This window comes from Rana temporaria, chromosome 2, assembly GCF_905171775.1.
Source record: "Rana temporaria chromosome 2, aRanTem1.1, whole genome shotgun sequence".
NCBI lineage: Eukaryota > Metazoa > Chordata > Amphibia > Anura > Ranidae > Rana > Rana temporaria.
The window spans coordinates 48371845-48395426 of NC_053490.1; the positions used below are offsets into that span (position 1 = coordinate 48371845).

At 44.0% G+C, this 23582-nt stretch overlaps 1 protein-coding gene across 1 annotated transcript in view; it reads left to right on the forward strand.

Annotated features, from left to right (window-relative positions):
* AMOTL1 (angiomotin like 1) overlaps positions 1–23582 on the forward strand; it is a 185636-nt gene that overhangs the window by 26983 nt on the left and 135071 nt on the right. Inside the window, 2 exon segments of the mRNA XM_040340169.1 lie at positions 1005–1111; positions 12837–12890. Coding sequence (XP_040196103.1) covers positions 1033–1111; positions 12837–12890 — 133 coding nt within the window. The 5' untranslated portion in view covers positions 1005–1032.

Here is a 23582-nt window from a genome sequence, read left to right on the forward strand (position 1 = left end):
CACACCGACGTCACGAGTTGCCGAAAGAAGCCGAACGTCGGTGCGCAGGCGCCGTATAGAGCCAACTCGCAGTCCGGCTTCTTTCGGCAACTCGTGACGCGCTGTATGCGACGGTCGGAAGCCTGTCAATCAATTAGGAACGCCCAGTCCCGCAGAAGACATACACAGAAGCGGCGGTAAAAATACGGTATGTACAGGGATAAAATTTAAAAAACGTAAAAAAAATTTTTGGGGTGAACCCCCGCTTTAAGGCCACTTTCACACTGAGGGGCTTTACAGGCGTTTTAGCGCTAAAAATTGCGTCTTTAAAGAGCCTCTCCTGTCACTCCAGTGTTAAAACCCCAGTGCTTTCCCCCTTGGAGCGGTGTGCTTGCAGGACGTTAGAAAAGTCCTGCCAGCAGCATCTTTGGGGCAGTGTGAGAGCGGTGCATACACCAGTGCTAAACCGCCCTGTCCATTAAAATGACTGTCTATCGGCTGAAAAACGCAGCTAAAATGACGGTAAAACGCAGCTAAAACTAGCGGCGCTTTACTGCCTACGCTCTCAGTGAAAGTAGCCTTATTGCTGTTTCATTTTTAGCTTTTATCTTGCAAATGTAAAGAATTAGGCTATGTACACTTTACATCCTGGCACTTCTTTGCTAGGGTGACAACACTTATCTGCTGCCTTAAAATGCAGTGGTGGCATGGCGCCTGCTTTTTGGTTTCTGTCTGGCATGCACATACATGGCTTGCTTGCAACGCTTTTCAACAAAACGATAAGAAACGACTGATGTGACTGATCGAAATCTCACGAAAAAAGGTATTTTTAACTGTTCATAGCAAAAAAAGGAAACCTGTTTGCCGTATGCAATGCCTCCTCTTCACCTATTTAATGTCATTAGGCCTTGGTTTACATCTGCTTTAAATGAAATGTGTTGGGAAATGTGGTGCATCTATCATTTTTTGCGGTTCCAACTTAAATGTATCATTTTTTTGACTAGTTCATATGTTTCTTATTCAAGGTTACGCTGACTGTACTGCTGTAAGATCATGGAAGAAAGATGGCTCCAAGACGAGATGGGTAGATTACCTCATATAGGAATGGTCCACCATGTCGGCTCAAGAAGAGGTGTGCAATACTCAGGATTACAAGTCTAAACCATTTTTCTTTGGAATTATTAATATGGGGATCTCTGTATCAATGTATAACTCCCAACTTTCTGTTATTGGAAAGGTCACCTTTTAGTGCCAAAACCTTGAGGCTGGGTTCAGACCATTGCGAATTGGATGCAGGATCTCCGCCTGAAATTCGCAATAGGGGGAGATTTTGACCGGCTCTCTATGGAGCCGGTTCACATATCCCCGCAGCAGCTCCGGTGAGTTTTTTGGTTTGTTTCAGGTGTGAATTCAGACCAAAATTTGGGCTGAAATCAGACCTGAAATGGTGAACCAGCACGCACCGGACCCCTGCTGTGAGACGCCTTAGGCAAAACACACCCTGTTACTTCACCTCTGGACCTATCTGAGATGTTAACCACTTCATTACTGGGCACTTAAACCCCCTTCGTGCCCAGACCAATTTTCAGCTTTCAGCGCTGACGCATTTTGAATGACAATTGCGCGGTCATACAACACTGTACCCAAATTATATTTTTATAATTTTTTTTCCCACAAATAGAGCTTTCTTTTGGTGGTATTTGATCACCTCTGCGATTTTGATTTTTTGCGCTATAAACATAAAAAAACAGAAAATTTGGAAAAAAACACAATATTTTTTACTTTTTGTTATAATAATATCCCATTTAAAAAAAAAAAAAAAAAAAAATTCCCTCGGTTTAGGCCGATATGTATTCTTCTACATATTTTTGTTAAAAAAAAATCGCAATAAATGTATATTGATTGGTTTGCGCAAAAGTTATAGCGCCTACAAAATAGGGGATAGATTAATGTTTTTGTTTTTTTTACTAGTAATGGCTGCGATTTGCGATTTTTTTTTCAGGCCTGCGATATTGCGGCGGACGTATCGGACACTTTTGACACAATTTTGGGACCATTCACATACATACAGCAATCAGTGCTATAAAAATGCACTAATTACTGTATAAATGTGACTGGCAGTGAAGGGGTTAACACTAGGGGGTGAGGAAGGGGTTAAATGTATTCCCTGGGTGTGTTCTTACTGTGGGGGAGGAGGGGACTGACTGGGGGAGGTGACCGTTCTATGTCCCTATGTAAAGGGACACAGATCGGTCTCCTCTCTCCCTGACAGCACGTAGAGCTCTGTGTTTACACACAGAGCTCCACGTCCCTGCTGTCACCGACGATCGCGGGTGTCTGGCTGACATCACGGCCGCCAGGCACTCGCATCAGCTCCCGAGCGATGCGCCGGGCACGTTGTTTCCCCGCTGCGTGCCCCCAGCGGCGTGCACGGGGAATCACAACAACAGGACGTCTAAAGACGTCCACTCGGCACTTGAGAGCCGCGCTGTGGACGTCTTTCGTCTATAGCGCGGCCCTCTAGTGGTTAAAAAGACAATAAATGTTACATGTATAACAGACACGGTATTGTGTATTTAAAGATACCTACAGTTGAGGGGTTATGTGACCTCTGGCCTAGTCCTGGATGGTTCGTTGCAAGTTTTATGTGTGACAGGGTGAGGGTATTGCCTCTATTCAACCAAGAGGCACCACAAAGTGGTTGTCAAAGTCCATAATAATGTGAATTTTTCAGTTCCCAAGTTGCAGTGTATTAGAGCGTATGCCCACTATACAAGAGGTGTACTGCATCCCAACAGCACAAAGCTGGGTGAAATATGTGTTGTAGACTGCCAGCCAAGACTAAGAACTGAGAGGAGGATTTTTCCAGCCAGGTAGTGCTGTGTCAGCAGACTGTGCTATGACATTCACAGCATTAAGCAATGCATTTAAGAGTTAAATAATACAGGGGATGGGGGTGGAGGCAGAAAGGTTGTCCCTCTTGGGTACCCTGATAGTTCTCAGCATAACTTATTGTCACCATCAGCACAAATACATAAATCATTTGGATGCGTTGGAACATTTATATTTAAATAGTCTTGCTGACCATATCACATTTTATACTAGTGATTTACTGGGTTTAGTGCACTTTGTAAGTAGTTTTAATGCAATTAATGCCATTCAAAATGGAAGACGTAACCTCAGACAAACAGAATAAATGTTCCTCAGGATGTCTACATGTAGTGCAGGATGTTACAAAACATGCTTAACCCCTTCATTATAGATGGTAAAACAAATCCTAATGCCTAAACACAGTTTTGCTAATTTGACATACTGTGTGTTAGTAAAACTGTACATATCATTGCAACTACTTAGTGTATCCACGGATTATGCTTTGGTATTTTCTGTATTACAAATTGGGCTTTCATTTAGTGGAAAATGGGTAATGGAAATGTAACAGTATATTTCCTGCTATTGCCATAAGCTACCACCAAAGAGTAACCCAAAATAAATTCTCCAGCTCCTGACGATTGCAGCAATACCACATATGTGTATATTTGTTGTTGTCTGTACCCATAGTACAACCCAAAACCAATGGCGTGCATTTCGTTTTGTTTTTTTAACTAACCTAAAACACACACTATTTATTTTTTATTAATCCTACCTAAAATACACTGACAACAACATTTGACCTTTGACCCTAACCCTAATCCTGGCCTAGATCAAACCATGATCTAGCTACAATGGGCTAGATTCAGAGAGAGTTACGCCGGCGTATCAGTAGATACGCCGTCGTAACTCTGAATCTACGCCGTCGTAAAGTTAAGCGTATTCTGATACCAGATACGCTTGAATTAGGCTAAGATACGAGCGGCGTAAGTCTCCTACGCAGTCGTATCCTAGGGTGCATATTTACGGTGGCGCTTCCGTTGATTTCGGCTTAGAATATGCAAATGAGCTAGATACGCCGATTCAGAAACGTACGTGCGCCCGGCGGATTTTTTTTACGGCGTTTACGTAAGGCTTTTTCCGGCGTAAGGTTACTCCTGCTATTTGAGGAGTAACCAATGTTAAGTATGGATGTCGGGACAGCTTTGACAGCGTAGTTTACGTCGTTTGCGTAAGTCGTTCGCGAATAGGGCTTTGCGTAAATTACGTTCACGTCGAAAGCATTGACTATTTGCGACGTGATTAGGAGCATGCGCACTGGGAAACGTTTACGGACGGCGCATGCGCCGTTCGTTAGAGACGTCATTTACGTGGGGGTCATGTTTTATTTACATAAAACACGCCCACCTCTTCAGAATTTGAATTTGGCGCGCTTACGCCGGCAGATTTACGCTACGCCGCCGTAACTTAGGGTGCAGGTTCTTTGTGAATCCAGTCCCAGCCTCATTAAGTTACGGTGGTGTAGCGTATCTGAGATACGCTACGCCCGCACAAACTTACGGCGGGCTATCTGAATCTAGCCCAATATCTTTTTTCTTTCGGTTTTTACCTTATTTTTTTATTATTTTTTATTTTGCACATTTTTGTTTCTTTATATTTTTCTCCTCTGGCAGGAATAAAAATATACAATGTATCTTTCTCTCCATTCAGAATATAAAAAATAAACACGGGGCAGGCTGCACAGTGATTAATCACTACAATAGTCATTCAAAGGCTATCACAGAAATCAGGTGATCGGGAACTGGGCTTCACAAATCCTGATTGTAAGTACAAGTCTCAGGCCTCGTACACACGACCGAGAAACTCCATGGGCGAAACACATCGTTTTCCTCGTCGAGTTCCTTGTTAGGCTGTCGAGAATCTCGGCGAGCCAAATTTCTCCATTGCCGTCGAGGAAAAAGAAGACATGCTCTCTTTTTGGCTCGATGAGATACTCGACAGTTTCTTTGTCGAAAAGTGTACACACGACCGGTTTCCTCGGCAAAAAAAAAAAAAAAACAGCAAGTTTCTTGCTGGTTTTTTCCGAGAAACTCGGTCGTGTGTACGAGGCTTTAGGGCTCTTAGTGAGAGTCCAGTCTCTGTGCTGGGAGCGCTCTATGCAGAACGTTTCCAGCATAAACATGTACACATATATAAAGACTCATGGAAGAAGACCCATTTCAGTGAGGCCTTGTTTTTTTCCCAATGATTTTAATTGAAAATTGTACATATCAAATTGTGAGACCTCGTTTATGTGTACAAGAGGTGGCAAGGGATTAAAGAGACCCTGTCATTTTGTTGTTTCAAAATGATAGAGCCTCTTGAAAGCATACCCAACCTTGACCCACTTATACTTACATTTACTACTGGTCCACCCTTTAGATGCTCCATTGGAGCCTTAAGGAAATACCTTGTTCTTCTGGGTATGGGGGAGCCTGTGAGGAGCCACCCAACTTCAAAAACTTCAGTTGAAAGAATCTATCAGTCTGGGCATTCAGATAGCCACAGGCAATGGGGGTTATTTACGAAAGGCAACTCCACTTTGCACTACAAGTGCAAAGTGCACTTGAAATTGCACTGAAAGCACACTTGGAAGTGCAGTCGCTGTAAATCTGAGGGGTAGATCTGAAATGATGGGAAGCTCTGCTGATTTTGTCATCCAATCATGTGCAAGCTAAAATGCTGTTTTCTATTTTCCTTGCATGTCCCCCTCGGATCTACAGCGACTGCACTTCCAAGTGCAATTTCAGTGCAATTTCAAGTGCACATTGCACTTGTAGTGCAAAGTGGATTTGCCTTTAGTAAATAACCCCCTCTGTGTTCATCTGAATGCAATAGCCAGCAGGGGAGATTCCTGGTGACAGTATGTTAAAAAGAAAATTGTGAAAATGAATTTCTTAATTTTCCCCAAATTTTCCCTACCCGGTACGAAGCACTGTGACCACGCCCGCGGGACCGATCGCCGCCGGTGTCCCGCAATCGGGTCACATGACAATGGTCCCAAAAATGTGTCAAAAGTGTCCGATGTGTCCGCCATAGTGTCGCAGTCACGAAAAAAATCGCTGATCGCTGCCATTACTAGTAAAAAAAAAATGTATTAATAAAAATGCCATAAAACTATCCCCTATTTTGTAAACGCTATAACTTTTGCGCAAACCAATCAATAAACGCTTATTGCGATTTTTTACCAAAAATAAGTAGAATACGTATTGGCCTAGACTGAGATAAAAAAAAAATTATATATATTTTTTGGGGATATTTATTATAGCAAAAAGTAAAAAATATCTATTTTTGTTTATAGGGCAAAAAATAAAAAACGCAGAGGTGATCAAATACCACCAAAAGAAAGCTCTATTTATGGAAAAAAGGACGCCAATTTTGTTTGGGAGCCATGTCGCACGACCCCGCAATTGTCAGTTAAAGCGACGCAGTGCCGAATCGCAAAAAGGGGCCAGGTCCTTTACCTGCATAATGGTCCGGGTCTTAAGTGGTTAACACTTGAGTACTGGTCCACTTTTATGAATGTCATCGTGACATCCCTTACAGCTAGCTGTGTATGTAAATAGGGGAAATAAAAAAATCTACATGTGGACAGTGCATGAAAACAGTTTTGACAACAAACATTAGACAATTGATTTGTTTCTGCTTATAATAGAGTAACCCTCTCCCTCGGTCATGTACAGATTGTTGTATATTTGATTTTTATTGCACTTGATCAGCTCAGGAGTTTTTACTAACAATTTGTCACAGTCTTTCCAAGCCCACATACAGACAGATCAGTGTATTTTTCAAGAGACTACTCTTTTTATGTTTAAATAATTGAATATGATAAAGGAACATTGTGTTATTGGCAGATTATTCTGGTGCAGCTGTTGCCTGGTAACCAGAGAGAAAAGTAACAGAAAGTGCAAAAATCTCTAACACTCATCTTTCCTGACAAGTGTGGGCAGACAGCTCCACAATGGAAACTGCACAGCAGCCGCATATGAAAAATGTACATTTACATGTATTTTCTCTTTAAAGTGACCCAGTAATACTGTACACATCCTAAAGGCACTTATTTCTGCATCCTAGATTCACGGCTGCTGCTGAGTACAGCCGACCGTATAATAATGAATGGCTGTATTGGATACAACCATGCATGTACTTGGGTTTACACTTCTTGCATTCGTATTGGGCATAATTATTTTGTGTGGAAAGCTGTGTGTGGCTTTTTTCATGCATAGGTTTATGCAAGTAGCGGTCTAAACCCAGGTACAGCCACATACAGCCATTCATTATTATGGTCAGCTGTATGTGGTGGCTGTGTATCCTGGGTGCAGAAATACCCCAAAATTGACATCATATATAGCCTCAAGTGTCCATGTGCATCAAGTCTTGTACTCACCTCTCCGGTGTCAACTACCTTGCTTCTATTCCAGTGCTGCAGTATCCAAAGACCCATCAGCAGTTGAATGCTTGAGTCCCATGCTACAGGCTGTGGCTCCATCTTCAGACCCCTGTATTACTAATGCTGGATCAACTGTGGGTATGGAGTTGGGTGTATAGGATTTTACTGTGTTTTTTATTTTGTTTTTTTATTTTTTGTGGTTGAACTGGATGGACTTGTGTCTTTTTTCAACCTGACTAACTATGTAACTATGATACTGATTTTATAGTGGCCTAGGGGTTGAAACGATGAGCGGTTATGCAAACAAGCTTTTTCTGGTCACCCTTTGGTCACTTTCTACTAGGGCTGGGGAAATTAAAGATTAATTCCTCGATTATTCTTAAATTTTTTTGATCGATCAAAATTCTTGACGTCACCGGACAGCCTGGAGAGTGAGACTTACCCTGCTGGATGCGAGCTAACTGCACCCATTGGATTGAGGTACCTTTGCATCTGTGGAGCAGGAGGATGCATCAGGCTCCATCAGGGGAAGGGGGCAAAAATAATCATTGTTTTCCTGTCCTAAGCAGTTTTGTGCAGACAATTCTTTGTGTATCAGCAACATCTGTTCCGTGTGAAAGACTGTTCAGTTCTTCAGGGTATATTGTCAATAAAATGCGATCATGTCTGCTTCCAGAAAATGTAAACACTCTGGTATGTCTGCGTGACTGGGTAAAGTGATGCCTGCTTGCCTACTATAAAGTGACTGACAGTCAATATACTAGATACGTTTTATAATTAAAGTTAAAGGATCACTAAAGGATTTTTTTTTTTTAGCTAAATAGCTTCCTTTACCTTACTGCAGTACTGGTTTCATGTCCTCATTGTTCGTTTTTGCTTTGAAGTTGCTGTTATTCTGCTGTGATCTCCACACTTCCTGCTTGTCGGTTTCCTTATAACCATCATACTGGGAGCTTTTCACGATGGTCTAAGCTGTCATTACTGTGTGTCTAAAACTCCTCAGAACCAATCAGATTCATTTTAAAAACAAAACACTGCCCTGGATTTTTTTGTTTTTGTTCTGTGGGTCTCTTTACTTCACAGAAACATGAAACCAGTTTAAAAACGAAAGTTAAACTGTAGGCACATTATATGATTGAATTTAATCTATTTTTAATCATTTTTAAAAGGAATCAGTTAACTTTTATGTCTCTATACCCTGTAAACAGTCATTTCAGCAAAAACAAATTTTTCCTTTAGTGACCCTTTAAACGAACTTTCTACATTTTTCTTAAAGTTTAATAAGAAAAAATTACTTACGTCAGTGCTACAGTTTGAATTTAAAACGTATTTGTGTGAACTGTGAAGTTAAGTCATGGATTGTGGAAACTAACTAGTGTTGGGTGATTGTATATAGTATACCACATTTACCACTGACTAATGCAGAGTTGCAATGCAAGGAGATCAGCTAAAAGTAGTTGGATCTCTATGTGCGTTATAATTAATCGAAATTAGTCGATTAATTGATTAAAAAAAAAAAAGATTAATCGAACACGAAAATTTTAATCAGTAACAGCCCTACTTTCTACCCTACTCTGCAAAATGCAAAATACTTTCTTGCGTATTACATACTTTACTGGACATAAAGGGGTTGATTTACTAAAGGCAAATATACTGTGCACTCTGTAAAGTGCAGTTGCTTGAGAGCTCAGTAAATGAGCAGAAGCTATCCCTGACATCTCCAAGCATGCCCAAAAGCTAGTAGCATTTATCCTTAGGGTGGTTATCTACCTCTCCAACCACACTACCCCCACTATTGCAGGTCCTAGCTCATAAACAGTGCCTTGAAAAGGTATTCATACCCCTTGAAACGTTCCACATTTTTTCATGTTACAACCAACAATGTACATTTATTTTATTGGGTTTTTCTGTAATAGACCAACACAAAGTGGTACATAATTGTGAAGTGGAAGGAACATATTAAATGTTTTTCATACTTTTTTACAATTATGTGAAAAGTGTGGCGTGCATTTGTATTCAGCCCCCCGGAGTCAATACTTTGTAGAACCACCTTTCTCTGCAATTACAGCTGCAAGTCTTTTTGGGGATGTCTCTACCAGCTTTGCACATCTAGAGAGTAAAATGTTTGCCCATTGTTTTTTGAAAAATAGCTCAAGCTCTCAGATTGGATGGAACATGCGTCTGTGAACAGCAATTTTCAAGTCTTGCCACAGATTCTCAATTGGATTTAGCTCTGGACTTTGACTGGGCCATTCTAACACATGAATATGCTTTGATCTAAACCAGTGGTTCTCAACCTCCTAGTGCCGTGACCCCTTGATAAAATTTCCCAAGTTGTGGGAAAAATTATTTTTGTAGTGTGGGCTGTCATCACCCAAGGCAAGATAAGTAATTTGCGCCCCTAACCCACAGACATTTAGCGCTCCCTGAGTCTTTTTAATGGCAACTATAATCACAGGTAGTGTCACTCACTGTCTCCGGCTTCACTGTGTTTCCGACTTTGTGGCGTCTCGTAGCAGTGACGCCGATGCCGAAATCAGAAGACAGGGTCTCCTCCAGCCCCTCCCACTTCACATTCCTCACCAGTCAGCTGACTTCTAGTCTTTGCCCCTCAGCCGTGCCGTGAACTGAATGGGCGACTGCGACGAGGCAGTGTGGGCGGCTGCGGGTTCCAGGAAAAACCCATCTGGGTGGCCACAGGCTCCAGGGATAGCAAAACGGCTGGGAGAGTGATGCAGGCTTCAGGAACAGACCAGGATTCGGTGACCCCTGGCAAATGCTCATTCGACCACCAGGTTGAGAACCACTGATCTAAACCATTCTATTATAGCTCCGGCTTTATGTTTAGGGTCGTTGTCCTGCTAGAAGGTGAACCTCTAACAGGTTTTCTTCTAAGATTGCCCTGTATTTGGCTCCATCAATCTTCCCATCAACTCTGACCAGCTTCCTTGTCCCTGCTGAAGAAAAGCATCCCCACAACATGATGCTGCGGACTGCACGACTAAAGCCCTGTACACACGTCTGGTTTTCCTGCCAGAAAAACTGCCAAGAGAGCTTTTGGCCAGGAAACCCGGCCGTGTGTACACGGGGAAAGTTACCAAGTTGTCCTGTGGACAGATTCTCCCACCTGAGCAGTGGATCTCTGCAGCTCCTCCAGAGTTACCATGGGCCTCTTGGCTGCTTCTCTGATTAATGCTTTTCTTGCCCGGCCTGTCAGTTTAGGTGGACGGCCATGTCTTGGTAGGTTTGCAGTTGTGCCATACTCTTTCCATTTTCAGATGATGGATTGAACAGAGCTCCGTGAAATGTTCCAACCTTGGGATTTTTTTTATAACCTAACCCTGCATTAAACTTCTCCACAACTTTATCTCTGACCTGTCTGATGTGTTCCTTGGCCTTCATGATGCTATTTGTTCACTAAGGTTCTCTAAGAAAACCACTAAGGGCATCACAGAACTGCTGTATTTATACTGAGATTAAATTACACACAGGTGGACTCTATTTACACATCAGGTGACTTCTGAAGGCAAATAGTTCCACTAGATTTTAGTTAGGGGTATTAGAGTAAAGGGGGTGAATACAAATGCACGTCACACTTTTCATATATATATATATATATATATATATATATATATTTTTTTTTTTTTATTTTTTTTTTAATTAAAACCATTTATCATTTTTGTGTTGATCTATCAAATAAAATCCGAATAAAATACATTTACATTTTTGGTTGTAACATGACAAAATGTCAAGGGGTGTGAATACTTTTTCAAGGCACTGTATGTAGAACACACGCCTTACCGCTATGGTACATGGTTACCTAAATTTTCCCAAATGTGAGAGTTATGGGATAACTCTGAGCTTAACCCTGATTTAGAGCCTCAAATATCTGAATAACTACCTTTCTCTATCCCCCCCTCTTTATGTATTCCATTGAACTGACTTTTGTCCCTCCATATCCATCTTCCATGGTGTAGATCCCCGATCTTCGCCCTCAGGTTGCATACCCCTCGTGGTAACTCCTTCCTTTGTTCTAAGCTATATTAGGAAGCTTCTATGAAGTAAATCCATGGAGATGTAATTAATGTTAGGTACCAGAGGAAAGATGCTGCATCCATCTAGGTAAGTATGATCCTGGGAAAAAACTCATTCCCATACTTCTCTTTTAGCACCTACTGCAGTGACAACCAGCCAACTAGTTTGGTGGGGTACACAGGTGTCTGACACTCGTAAAAGTATCAAATGCTGAAGAGTCTGGTGGAGGCTGCAATGGAGAGAAGGTAATTGGGCCACCAGAGGAGTAAATTAAATACTAAAAAGTGCCATTGCGATCTTTTCAAAAGCCTGACGCAGTCACTTAAAATTTACAAGTAATAATTAAAGTGGAACTACACTGCATCTGAGCACCACAAACCAAAAATGCTGTTTATTTCATTTTTAAAGGATATGTAAAGGTTCAGTTTAAGTTTAAAAAAAACATGTCATACCTCCTCTGTGCAGTTGGTTTTGCACAGAGTAGGCCTGATCCTCCTCTTCTGGGGTCCTGCAGCGGCCCTCCTTACTCCTCTTCTTGAGTGCCCAGTTGGAAAGCCACTCTCCCTCGGGGCACTCGTGCGGGGGCGGTCTCGTGTCCTGCTGCTGCGTCCATTGACAGACAGCAGAACTCAGCCCACCCCAAGCTCATGCGTCATTGGATTTGATTGACAGCAGCGGGAGCCAATGGCTGCACTGCTATCAATCTATCCAATCAGGACCCAAGACACTGGCTGGAGCTGGTATGCTCCTCCCCGTTGCTGAAAAGACCGGGTATAGGTAAGTAAAAGGGGGGCTCTGTGGGAGTGCTGCATCACAGGAGGTTTTTCACCTTACTGCATTAAGGTGAAAAACCTCAAGGGTTTACCACCCCTTTAATATTCAAAGTGAACTCACCCATCTATCTATATCTCCATGCATTGTTTTGCTGAGAAATCACTTTACAAAACACCCTCAAGCATTTCTGGCTGTGGCCATCTTTAGTAAGAACAGATGATTCACTTGGTATTTACTTCCTGGAATTCATCTGCCCTTGGTTTAGGCTTGCAGGCAGGAGAGTGTGCTTAGCTGAGAAAACCCCTCCTCCCCTTCTGAAGACTCCTGGAAAGTATGACATCATTTGCTAAGGCTTGGAAACCAGGAAGTAGCTGATTTTTTTTATTTTATTTTTTTTAACGCGTAAAGCAAGTAAATATGAGATACCTTCCTATCTATTTACTAATGTTAGCAGCATAAGGACTACAAATAATCAATGTTGATGTAAGAGAGTGAAGTTCCACCTTAACAAATCAGTGAATTTACATTTTTTGAGTCACACAAATATGTCCATCCTGAGGAGAGTTATGTCATTTGTATATCAGGGTTGACTGGATTCCCATGTTTTGTGGTCCTCGCCATAAATGAGGTCCTGTGGGCGGTGATCAAAGTTTATTCTAGATATAGATACACTTTATTTTTTGCTAACAGGAGCTATGGCTAATTATGATGAATATTTTATAATCATTCATATAAACTGTTATCATTTCAGGAAGCAGCAATTCCAACACAATAGCCCCAGATTTCCAGTCAGATCAGCAACCAGGTAAGCTATTGGCTGTTAATGATATTTTAACCTAAATTATTGATACTTTTTGTCTGGAATGGACAAAGTGACAGAGTTTTTCTTTTTTAAAGTCTAAAACAGTTTAACTCGCCTTCGCTGTGTTCCCCGCCATTCTGTCAAAACTTCAGCTAAATAGCAAATATGAGGGAGCACATGACCTCCCAGCAAGCAGTGCTTGGGCCAAAGTGGACGATTTCCAGGCCAGAACCTTGTTATGTTTTTTGGGCAAGAGTAACATCCTCAAACCTGTGTAAGCTTTCACACCATATAATGGTAGTTTACATAGGGTTAAGCCTCGTACACACAACCAAGGAACTTGACGGGCGAAACACATCGTTTTGCTCGTCGAGTTCCTTGTTAGGCTGTCGAGAAACTCGACAAGCCAATTTTCTCCACTCCCGTCAAGGAAATAGAGAACATGCTCTCTTTTTGGCTCGTCGAGTTTCTCGGCAATTTTCTTGATGAAAATGTACACACGACCGGTTTCCTCGGCAAAAAAATATCTCCCAGCAATTTTCTTGCTGGTTTTTGCCGAGAAACTCGGTCGTGTGTACGAGGCCTTAGGCTGCCGAGGAACTCGACAGGCCAATTTTCTCCATTCCCGTCGAGGAAAAAGAGAACATTCTCTCTTTTTGGCTCGTCGAGTTCCTCGACAGTTTCCTCGTCGAAAAATGTACACACGATATCTGTGCTGAAATCCAAACAGAATAAAGTGACATTAAAGTTTATACTTACCTGCTCTGTGCAATGGTTTTGGACAAGGAGGCACTGATCCTCATCTTTTCGGGTCCACCACCAGCGCTCCTGGCTCCTCCTCTTCAGCCAGTGCCCCCAATAGCAAGCCACTTTCTCTGGGGGGCACTGGTGCATGCTTGTTCTGAAAGCCCCGCTCTGTGCATCCATAGGCCACAGAGCCGTGTCTCGGCCCTGCCCTGCTCTCCCGCTCCCTCCTTATTGGCTCACTGGCTGTGATTGACAGTAGCGGGAGCCATTGGGTTCTTCTGCTGTTTTAGCCAATGAGGAATGAGAGACCCAGGAGAAGCTTAGCTCCCGTGCACATTGATGGATCAAGAGGGAGCTAAGCTTGCCAGTAGCAGGAGCCAGTGGGTTCTTCTGCTGTCTTAGCCAATGAGGAATGAGAGACCCAGGAGAAGCTTAGCTCCCGTGCACATTGATGGATCAAGAAGGAGCTCAGGTGAGTATTCGGTGGGGCCACTGCACATAGAAGTTTTTTTTTACCTTTGCGCCTTTAAAACCACTTTAAATCATTATAATACATGCGGTGCAAAAGAAGTGTGACCACATGTTAACACTGGAGAGTCTATATTAACCCTCTGCACACTGCTAGACATCCTTATGTATTTCAAGCAAACGTTTCCATAGAAAGGGATTCTTGGTTTGCATTTATTGATCGAGCTAGCCAACGGAATCAAAGTGATCCCTCTCTTGCCAGTCCTTACTCTACTGTGCCAAATGCCAAATAGTTACTTGCTTATAGCATACAACATAATGGATCTCTAACACTAATATGGGGCAGACAGACACATTTAGGGAAGAGCTTCAAACTCAGGTCTGGTCACCGATCTGTAGATTTGGGCTTGGGCATCCTCCAAATCTATCTCTACCTGCACTCTTTTTAGTTGTGGTCAGCTGGGGGTCAGGTCTATCCCCACCTCACTGCACTTGTAAATCAATGGGCAGGATACTGGTAACGTCAGTGCCCATAAATACACATATGCTCATGTTTAGTTTATGTTATTAGTCTAGCTTTTCTCTACTGACCTGCACTATAAAATAGAAATGAATTTCAGCCCAGACATTTATGTTGCACAGTGCAGGTCAGTGACAAGGTCTTAGCCTGTAGCTCTCGCAGAGCTGTGTTTGTCTGACCTATGCAGGCGCTACATGTCCATTCAAATATTCTATAAGCAAGTAAGTACTTGTATATTGCACTGCAGAATGGGAATTGGCCAGAGAGGGGCCTTTGTGATACAGTTGGCCAACTTCAAAATCTATTTCGGTACATGCAAAGCAAGAATCCCTGTCAAGTGTTCTTGAAATACTAAAAATGGTAGGTAATACTGCGCTGTCTCAAATTAAACATAACAGTAAAAATCTAAATAGTGACCTAGCAGCAGCAACTTTCCTGTGAGACACACACAGCACAAATCAAATTGTCCAAATTAAAGTTGCGCTAAAATTGAAAAGAAAAAGGAAAAACAAATGCAGACACACTTCAACAAAGAAGTCCATAAGGTGATAAGGAATCCAATATATCCCATGGTGCACTTAAAAGGGTTGTAAAGGAATATTTTTTCCCCCTAAATAGCTTCCTTTACCTTAGTGCAGTCCTCCTTCACTTACCTCATCCTTCCATTTTGCTTTTAAATGTCCTTATTTCTTCTGAGAAATCCTCACTTCCAGTCTGTAACTCCACACAGTAATGCGAGGCTTTCTTCCTGGTGTGGAGAAAGCCTCTTGAGGGAGGAGGGGGCGAGCTGGAGAGTCAAGATGACCACTAACACACAGCTCATTTCTCTATCTGCAAAGTAGAGAGCATCCTGACCCTCCTGCTCGCCCCCTCAAGAGGCTTTCTCCACACCAGGGAGAAAGTCTTGCATTACTGTGTGTAGTTACAGACAGAAGAACAGGAAGTGAGGATTTCTCAGAAGAAATAAAGACATTTAAAAGCAAAATGGAAGGATGAGGTAAGTGAAGGAGGACTGCACTAAGGTAAAGGAAGCTATTTAGGGAAACATTCTTTTACCTTTACAACCCCTTTAAACATTTATCTGAATGATGTGTGAGTTCCGGAAAAAGCCTCCACCTCATAAAATGGCCACCTACCAGCTCCTTATGATCTCCTGTTACGGAAGGTCTTTCCCGCTGGTGGCTATTAAACCCAGCCAAGGTCTTTATTCATCCAGGGGGATCACGCTGTAGAGCATCCGCCACTCAAGGAAAAGCCCGATCAGACAAGAACCCCAAAAGAAATAAGGCTTCCATAGTGTAAAATCTTTGACATTGTTTGCAAGTTTATTCTATTCGTGTTTAACACTTCTATTTGTAAATGCAATCTTTTTTTTACATTATTAAAATGCCAAAGACTTTACACTATGGAAGCCTTATTTCTTTTGAGGTTCTTGTCTGATCTGGCTTTTCCTTGAATGGTGGATGCTCTACAGCGTGATTCCCCATGATAACTAAAGGCCTTGGCTGGGTTTCATAGCCACAAGCAGGAAAGACCTTCCGTAACACAAGGTCATAAGTGGCCATTTTTTTAGATGGAGGCTTTTTCCGTAACTCACACACCATTCGGGTGAATGTTTGAGTGCATCGTGGGATATGTTGGATTTCTTATTACCTTATGGTCTCCTTTGTTGAAGTGTATCTGCATTTATTTTTCCTCTTTCTTTTTAAATTTTAGCACAACTTTCATTTGGACTGTTCTTGAAATATGTGAGGGTTTATAGCAGTGTGCAGAGGGTCTATTCTGAATCTTAAGTGTTAATGCCGAGGAAGAACAGAGTAGAAGACTTTGAGATTGACAGGAAATGCAGAGTTTCCAAGACATCTAAGGCCTCGTACACACGACTGAGGATCTCGACGGGCGAAACACATCATTTTCCTCGTCGAGTTCCTTGTTAGGCTGTCAAGGAACTCGACAAGCCAATTTTCTCCATTCCCATCAAGGAAATAGAGAACTTGCTCTCTTTTTGGCTCGTCGAGTTTCTCGACAGTTTCCTCGACTAAAATGTACACACGACCGGTTTCCTCGGCAAAAAAAATTCTCCCAGCAAGTTTCTTGCTGGTTTTTGCCGAGAAACTCGGTCGTGTGTACGAGGCCTTAGGCTGTCGAGGAACTCGACGTGCCAATTTTCTCCATTCCCGTCGAGGAAAAAGAGAACATGCTCTCTTTTTGGCTCGTCGAGTTCCTCGACAGTTTCCTCGTTGAAAAACGTACACACGACCGGTTTCCTCGGCAAAAAAAAAAAAAACAGCAAGTTTCTTGCTGGTTTTTGCCGAGAAACTCGGTCGTGTGTACGAGGCCTAAGAAAGCAGAGGCTGACTTCACTCAGATGGCTTTGTCTATAACTAAAATATACATTTTGGGTGGATTGGCCTTTAAGATCTGGGTCTGGGTTTCACCATCTTGCACCTCTCTCTGTCTGCTGTAATGTTCGAGTACCATAGGTTTTTGGAAAACCTCCAACTGAGAACAATGTAGTGTAGCCTAACAAAAGTATTGAGAAATGTGAAATCGTTAATTGTGGTGCTTCGTCACATATGGCTACCCATCACATTTGGCTACCCGCTGGAGTGTGCATGCGCGACGCTGCCATATGCATCCCAACACTTTTACAAATGTGATGGGTAGCCGAATGTGATGAAGAATATAGCTAGAGCATTTAGCTGAAAGGAATTTGTGAACGTTTTAGTAATTGCTTTTTCGATGAGAATGTAGCATTTGTAAAAGTGTTGGAACGCATATGGCGGCGGCGCACATTCGCACTCCAGTGGGTAGCCAAATGTGATGGGTAGCCATATGTGACGAAACAGGGGCAGGAACATGAGTGAAATTGTTTTCCTATGCCCACAACCCCCCTACAAAGAGCCATGAGTTGGCGTTCTTTTTTAATCCTGCTTTATCTTATGCACAGTTCAAATGAGTTAATACAGAAATTCTCATAGAAAGGATCAGTGGAGGATTACTTTCCCTCTTTAAGCATTTTAGGTTTGCTGCTCACTTGCTCTCCATCTGCTTAGCTGCACTTTTAAGACTTCTAAAACAAATCCAGCCAGCACCATAAAAAGCTTTTGGTATAAATCCTCCTAGTTCTCCAGCCCTCTCCTAATAAGCGAACAGCTGTTTTTTCCTCTTGTAAACTAATCTTTGGCTGGATAAGCACCAGACAACCAATAACTGTACAGTGCTCAGTTTTCTCCTCTGCAGGCCAAAAGAGAAACAGTCACATTATTACATTCAAACCAACGTCCCGAAAGCCTTATATGAAAACCAGATGTGTTAAGACAAAGATTTTTCCTGTTCTTTTTTTTCCATTTGCCGTTTTCACTGCACAGGCACATGCAAATATATATACTCTTGTCTCTATGGAAAATTATGAACTGGCCACAACCTTCCTAGCTGTAAAACCAGCATTTTTCCTATTATATGTGACTGGAATAAGCTGCAGCAGATAGTCAATGGCTCCAAGGCTTGGATGTGCCTGTAATACCAGACTTGTCTTTTAGGCCTTGGGACAGCTTCTACCATTAAGAAAATGTAAAAAATACCTTCCAAACAATTAATAAAGATCCTTACCTGCTAGAAGAAATAAAATGACCATAACCATTATGCCCTTTTTTTCAGTTTTTATGTTTGTCAGGAGATGGGCTGCCTTAACCTCCCTGGCGGTATGATTCTTTTAGAAAAAAGATGCTGAAAGCGGTACCATTATTTGCAAGGAAATTTGGCGTTTTATACTGTAGGCCTGCAATTCTTAGGAATAACTCACTTAAATCTGACCAAACAAGAGTCTAGTAGGCATCCCGGGTATGACATTTTTTAAAAAACAAAATTATAAATTATAATATAATAAATTATTATAAATAATTATAACAAATAATAATAAATAATGTTATCAAATCAAAATCACTGAAATGTGCTTAGTTGCAGAATTGTTGCTGTCATTATTTTATTTTTTTTATGACGAATTTTCCCACAAATCGCTATCGCACAATTCTGCAAGTGATTATAATTTATTATCGCTGTTTTCTAGCTGATCTAAAACCATTTTTTACATAAAGGGACACTTTTGGTTGCTATGGACAATCTACAGTTTGCAGGGAGAAAGAACTGTTTTTATTATATAAAAGTACATGTAGGACACTGGGCAGACCACTAGGGACAAGGGGGGTGTGTATTTTTTACATATAGATTACAGTATGCTGTATGTATAGTGTTTGTTTACCTTTTTGAATTTGGCGCCGATCTCCGCCCTCGTGCGTCGTAACGTCGCAGGGAACGGAGATCGCTGGCACAGGAGGACACTGTGTGAATCGAGCGAGGTCCCGCTCGCTCCCACAGCGCGGTGACATCGCTGGATCCAGGAACAATGTAAGCCAGCGCACGCTGCAGGCTCTGCATAGCTACCCCGAGCGTGACTTGGGGTTACCGATTTTGGCACAGAATACCGCCAGGAGGGTTAAAGGGTCACTAAAGGATTTTTTTTATTTTTTTTTAGCTAAATAGCTTCCTTTACCTTACTGCAGTCCTGGTTTCATGTCCTCATTGTTCGTTTTTGCTCTGATGTTGCTGTAATTCTCTGTTCTGGACACTTCCTGGTTGTCTGTTTCCTGATGACCACAGTACTGGGAGATTCTAGTTTCATGTTCCCTGTTTACAGGAGAGGACTAGGCAGAAACATGTTAAATAGTTAAATACATGTTACATTAACAGAGTTGAACATCCCCGCCCAGGGGGCGGTCCCTCCAGACATAATCCTCCTCACTGCAGCTTGCAGCCTCAGTTTCGTTCTGCCTAGCAAAGGAGAAGGACGTATGGCTCCCTTTGGGACCAGCGCCCTGAGGAGAAATTTTATTTTATTTTACTTTTTCTTTGAAGAATCTTCTTTCAACTGTCGGCTGAGTGACAGGCTGGATATTTAGATCCTTGTAGTCTACTCAGTCCGACCAGCAAGCGTGGGCACACCTTTGCAAAGAGGCTTGGTCTGCCACGCCATACCTCATGACTCCTGAGGTGGCCGGTGAGCTTTGCTCCGAGGTCCACATATGACTGGGCTGTGGTGTTGTCTCACTCACAGTGGACCGGGCCGACAGCTACCTCCATTTCGGTTGTAGTTCTGTCAGGAATGCGTCAGCGAGTCCTTGCTTGGACGGGTAAGTACAGTACCTCCTGCTTCGGTGGGTTGGTACAGCTGGGCATTCCTGGGGTTCGGGGGTCCCTTCCCCTTACTTCCCTGCTCCTTTCCCTTGCTGCATTGCTAACATTGCCGCTGTCAGGGGGGAGGGGGCCTTCCTGAGGGGAGTTATCTGGCCTGTGTTTTTTCTTTTTTGTATTGGGCTTCCCTGTGAGGGATTTTTTACTGTTAAAAAGCCCTGTGATGAGCACAGATGTTTATGATTATACTTCAGCAGACGCTGACTGATTGGTGACACCTGTAACGGTTTTGCTTTTTATGCTGTATCTGTGTCTTATCCTTAAATTAAAAAGCCTGGGAGGCTTTTCCTGTTTAAACACAGGTCCCTGCAAAAGTTACCTCACGGTTCTTTTCCTCACAGGCAGCGCTGGGCAGTCTCCTCCTGAGGGAGTCCCCTGGTTACACCTGGTCAGCGCAGCAAGTGGGTGAGAGGCCCTGAATAGGGCTCTAGGAGCTTTTGTCTATTTGTATGGACAGGTGTGCATATTATAATACACACTATGTAAATATTGGAGTCAGTATCTGGGTCCTTCCCCACATGCTGGTGGTGGCAGCAGGTGTTAGCACCTGGGATTCCCACAGAGTTTTTATTGTTAGTCCTGGACACAGTTTGTGCCAGGGTGGGGGTGGACTGCGGGCGGGCGGTAAAAGAGTGCCCCCTTTCCCCGTTATCCCCTAGGGAATGCTCTGTTATGAAGCCATGGACCAGGTACCTAAAAAAAAAGAAGCAGAATAAGGCATTTATGGGTGCGCTTTTTACTGCTGCAAGGGACTCTCCTAAGCTGCATAGTGCAGCTGGGTTTCCGCCGAGGGCTCGGTCTTTTTTGGATCACACAAATCAGACCGCTGTGTAGGTTTTTTCCTTCTGTGCCCTTCTTTGATAATTTCTGAGATGCGGAATGAGAAAAGCCGCTGAGGGCTTTTGTAGTCCCTCACCGCCGGGCGGGAACTCCCGCTTGTATGGATCTGACTGATAGAAGATCCGAAGTACTGACCCGTTCCATGTTTACCATGCTGGGGTCTGGCTTATGGCCTATTGTGGTCACTACACTGGGGTCTCAGTCGGCGCTGGTGCCATTTTTTGGGAGGTTTTTCAATTACATTGAAAACTCCCATTGGCGCCCATTTTGTCATAGCCGCGCTATGGCGCAGCTTACATTGTGCCGGCCATTTTCCTGTGGCCGCGTTCTGAACGCGCGGCAGCCATCTTGGAGTAGTCCTGACCCCTAGTGCTGTATACAACTCACGTAGTGAGCATTTTGCACCAGACAGTGGAGGAGCACTGACTCTCTCCTGAGGTTATTAGCCTAGCGGACCAGCTGGTCCAGGGCCTCATATAGGTCTGTGATGCTTCATTGAATGCTGCGCCCTTGTTATCCAGGGCGTCTGTTTTAGAATGGTTTTATGCACACGGTGGTGTAGTGCTTAACTCCATTACTTGGCAGCAAGAGAGTCATTGGTTCAAATCCGGACACTGACGCCAATCTGCCTGGAGCTTGCATTGTCGCTCCCTGTGTCTGCGTGGTTTCCTCCGGGTACTCCGGTTTCCTCCAAAGGCATGTGTGCATACATCTACATAATATACATACACATTATGTGTGTGTATTATTTAGGGGCAACCCTCCCAGGCCATCAAAGGCCCAGCTGGGGGACTAATCCGTCCCTGGGTGCGTAAGCCGATCACGCCGGCACCCAAATCCTGCCAATGTCCTTCCCTCCCTGTCTCTAGGTGGGAGGGGCGGCTTGCAGGTTCACAATTCGGTGAAACCTCCCTGCTCTCTGACCAGTGGGTCTGCGAGGTGGTCTCTTCGGAGTACTAGATAGGGTTTCCTCCTATCCACAGAACAAAGTTCTTTCCTCGTGTCTTCCTCTCCCGGCCTGTCGGTCTGCCTTGGGCAGTGTGGGATTTGCTAAGCTGCGCGGTAATTTTACCTCTCCCGCAGGACGAGAGTTTTGGGGTTTTCTATGGGCCTCAGGCCCTAAATACCTTTGTGAACGTCGGGTAGTTCCGCATGGAATCCATTTGTTCGGTGGTAGCTGCGCTCCATCAGGGGGATGTCCTGACGTCCTCGGACATCAAGGACGCATTTGTTTTTTTCTGTGCTTCGTGATGAGAGAAGGGTCTCTGTCAGCCTGTGGCCCTCCCCTTTTGAGTCCGCACCATGGGTTTTCAGCTAGGAGCTCGCACTTATCCTAACTTTGTTGGGACAGCGAGACTTTGCCTCATTGGCTACTTGGACGATTTTCTTCTGAGAGCAGCTTCTGTCTCCGACCTAGTGGATGGGTTATTCCCATCCAGACCCTCCGAAGATTCGGGTGGGTGTTAAACGTTTAGGCCAGAAGGTGTAGCTCAGTGGCAGCAAGCCTGCCCTCCATGTGTGCGACCCAGGGTTCAAATCCTGGGCATGCTAGGTTCCGACTCAGCGTTGGAGTATCTAGTGTTGATCCAGACTCCTCGGTGGCAAAGGTCCTTCTTCCCCTGGAGAAATTGCAGACTCTTCAGTCTGCGGTGAAGGTATTGGCATCACGCAATCGGTTTTCTCTCCGGGCGCCTGCTGGTTCGGGGCCTGTGGGTAGCCTCCTTCAAGGCAGTACTGTATGCCCAGTTCCACACCCTGGTTTTCCAGGGGAAATACTGTCCAGAAGGTAAAAATCCCTTGTCTCTGAAAACATTAGATTCCTGTGAGTCTCTCTGAGTCTCTCTGAGTTGGTGACAGAGATCCCCGACTCTTCGATCCGGGAAGTTGTTTCTTCCTTCCAGTGGTCGGTGTTTATGACGAATGCCAGCTCACGGGTTGTGAACCTGGGGGGTTCACAAAACTGGGGGGGTCCAGTCGGCCCTGAGCCGCTGGACTTGCGTGGACCTACGGCCACACTTCCCTGAATGTGTCTGGTGTCGGTAGCTACCCAGGGTCGGGCCTGGCTAGTGCCTGGTGGGAGACCGCCTGGGAATACCAGGTGCTGTCTACTGTTCATTGTCCTACTATTTTAGGCGATCAGGCTATGCTTCTCCTTATGGTCGACCGATCTGGTTTCAGCCAGACAACGCCACGGCCGTGGCTTCGGTCTACCATCAGGTATGCCGGCAGGCAGTCCGCCAGATGCTGGACCAGGGCGACTGGTCTTTGTGCTTGGGGTGTTTCGGCTCCCTTGCAGGAGGTGAGCCTCACAGGGCATGGATCTCCTGGCCGCTCGTCTCCGCCGCAAGGGTGTAAAAGTTAGCGTCAGTCGCGCTGGTGGCCCTGTGGGGTCTGTATCGGTGATTTTTTGCCGTTCCTCCATGGTAGTTGCTCCCTCGGCCGCTCCACAGAGTGGAGGCTGAGGAGATCCCGATGATTCTAATCGCTCCAGATTGACCTCGGCGTCCTTGGTACGCTGATATCGGGCGCCTGGTAGCAGAGGTACCCTGGCGGTTGCCAGGGCAGGAGGTTCCTCTGTCTCAAGGTCCCATACTTCCTCCTATTGTACAGTCACTGACTTGCTTAACATGGTTATTGGAAACCAGACTTTAGGTGACCGGGGTCTGTCTGACTCGGTCATCTCAACAGGGCACCGTAGTCTTCTTCCGGAGGATCTACCGTCGCACCTCTCTTGGTGCGAAGGGATGGAGTGACGTCCACGGACATACTCTGTGTCCAGGGTCCTGCTGTTTTTATAGCTTGGAGTGGATCTAAAAATTGCTTAAAGCACCGTTTGGGGGCAGATTTCAGCCTTGGCTGTGTTCTTTCAG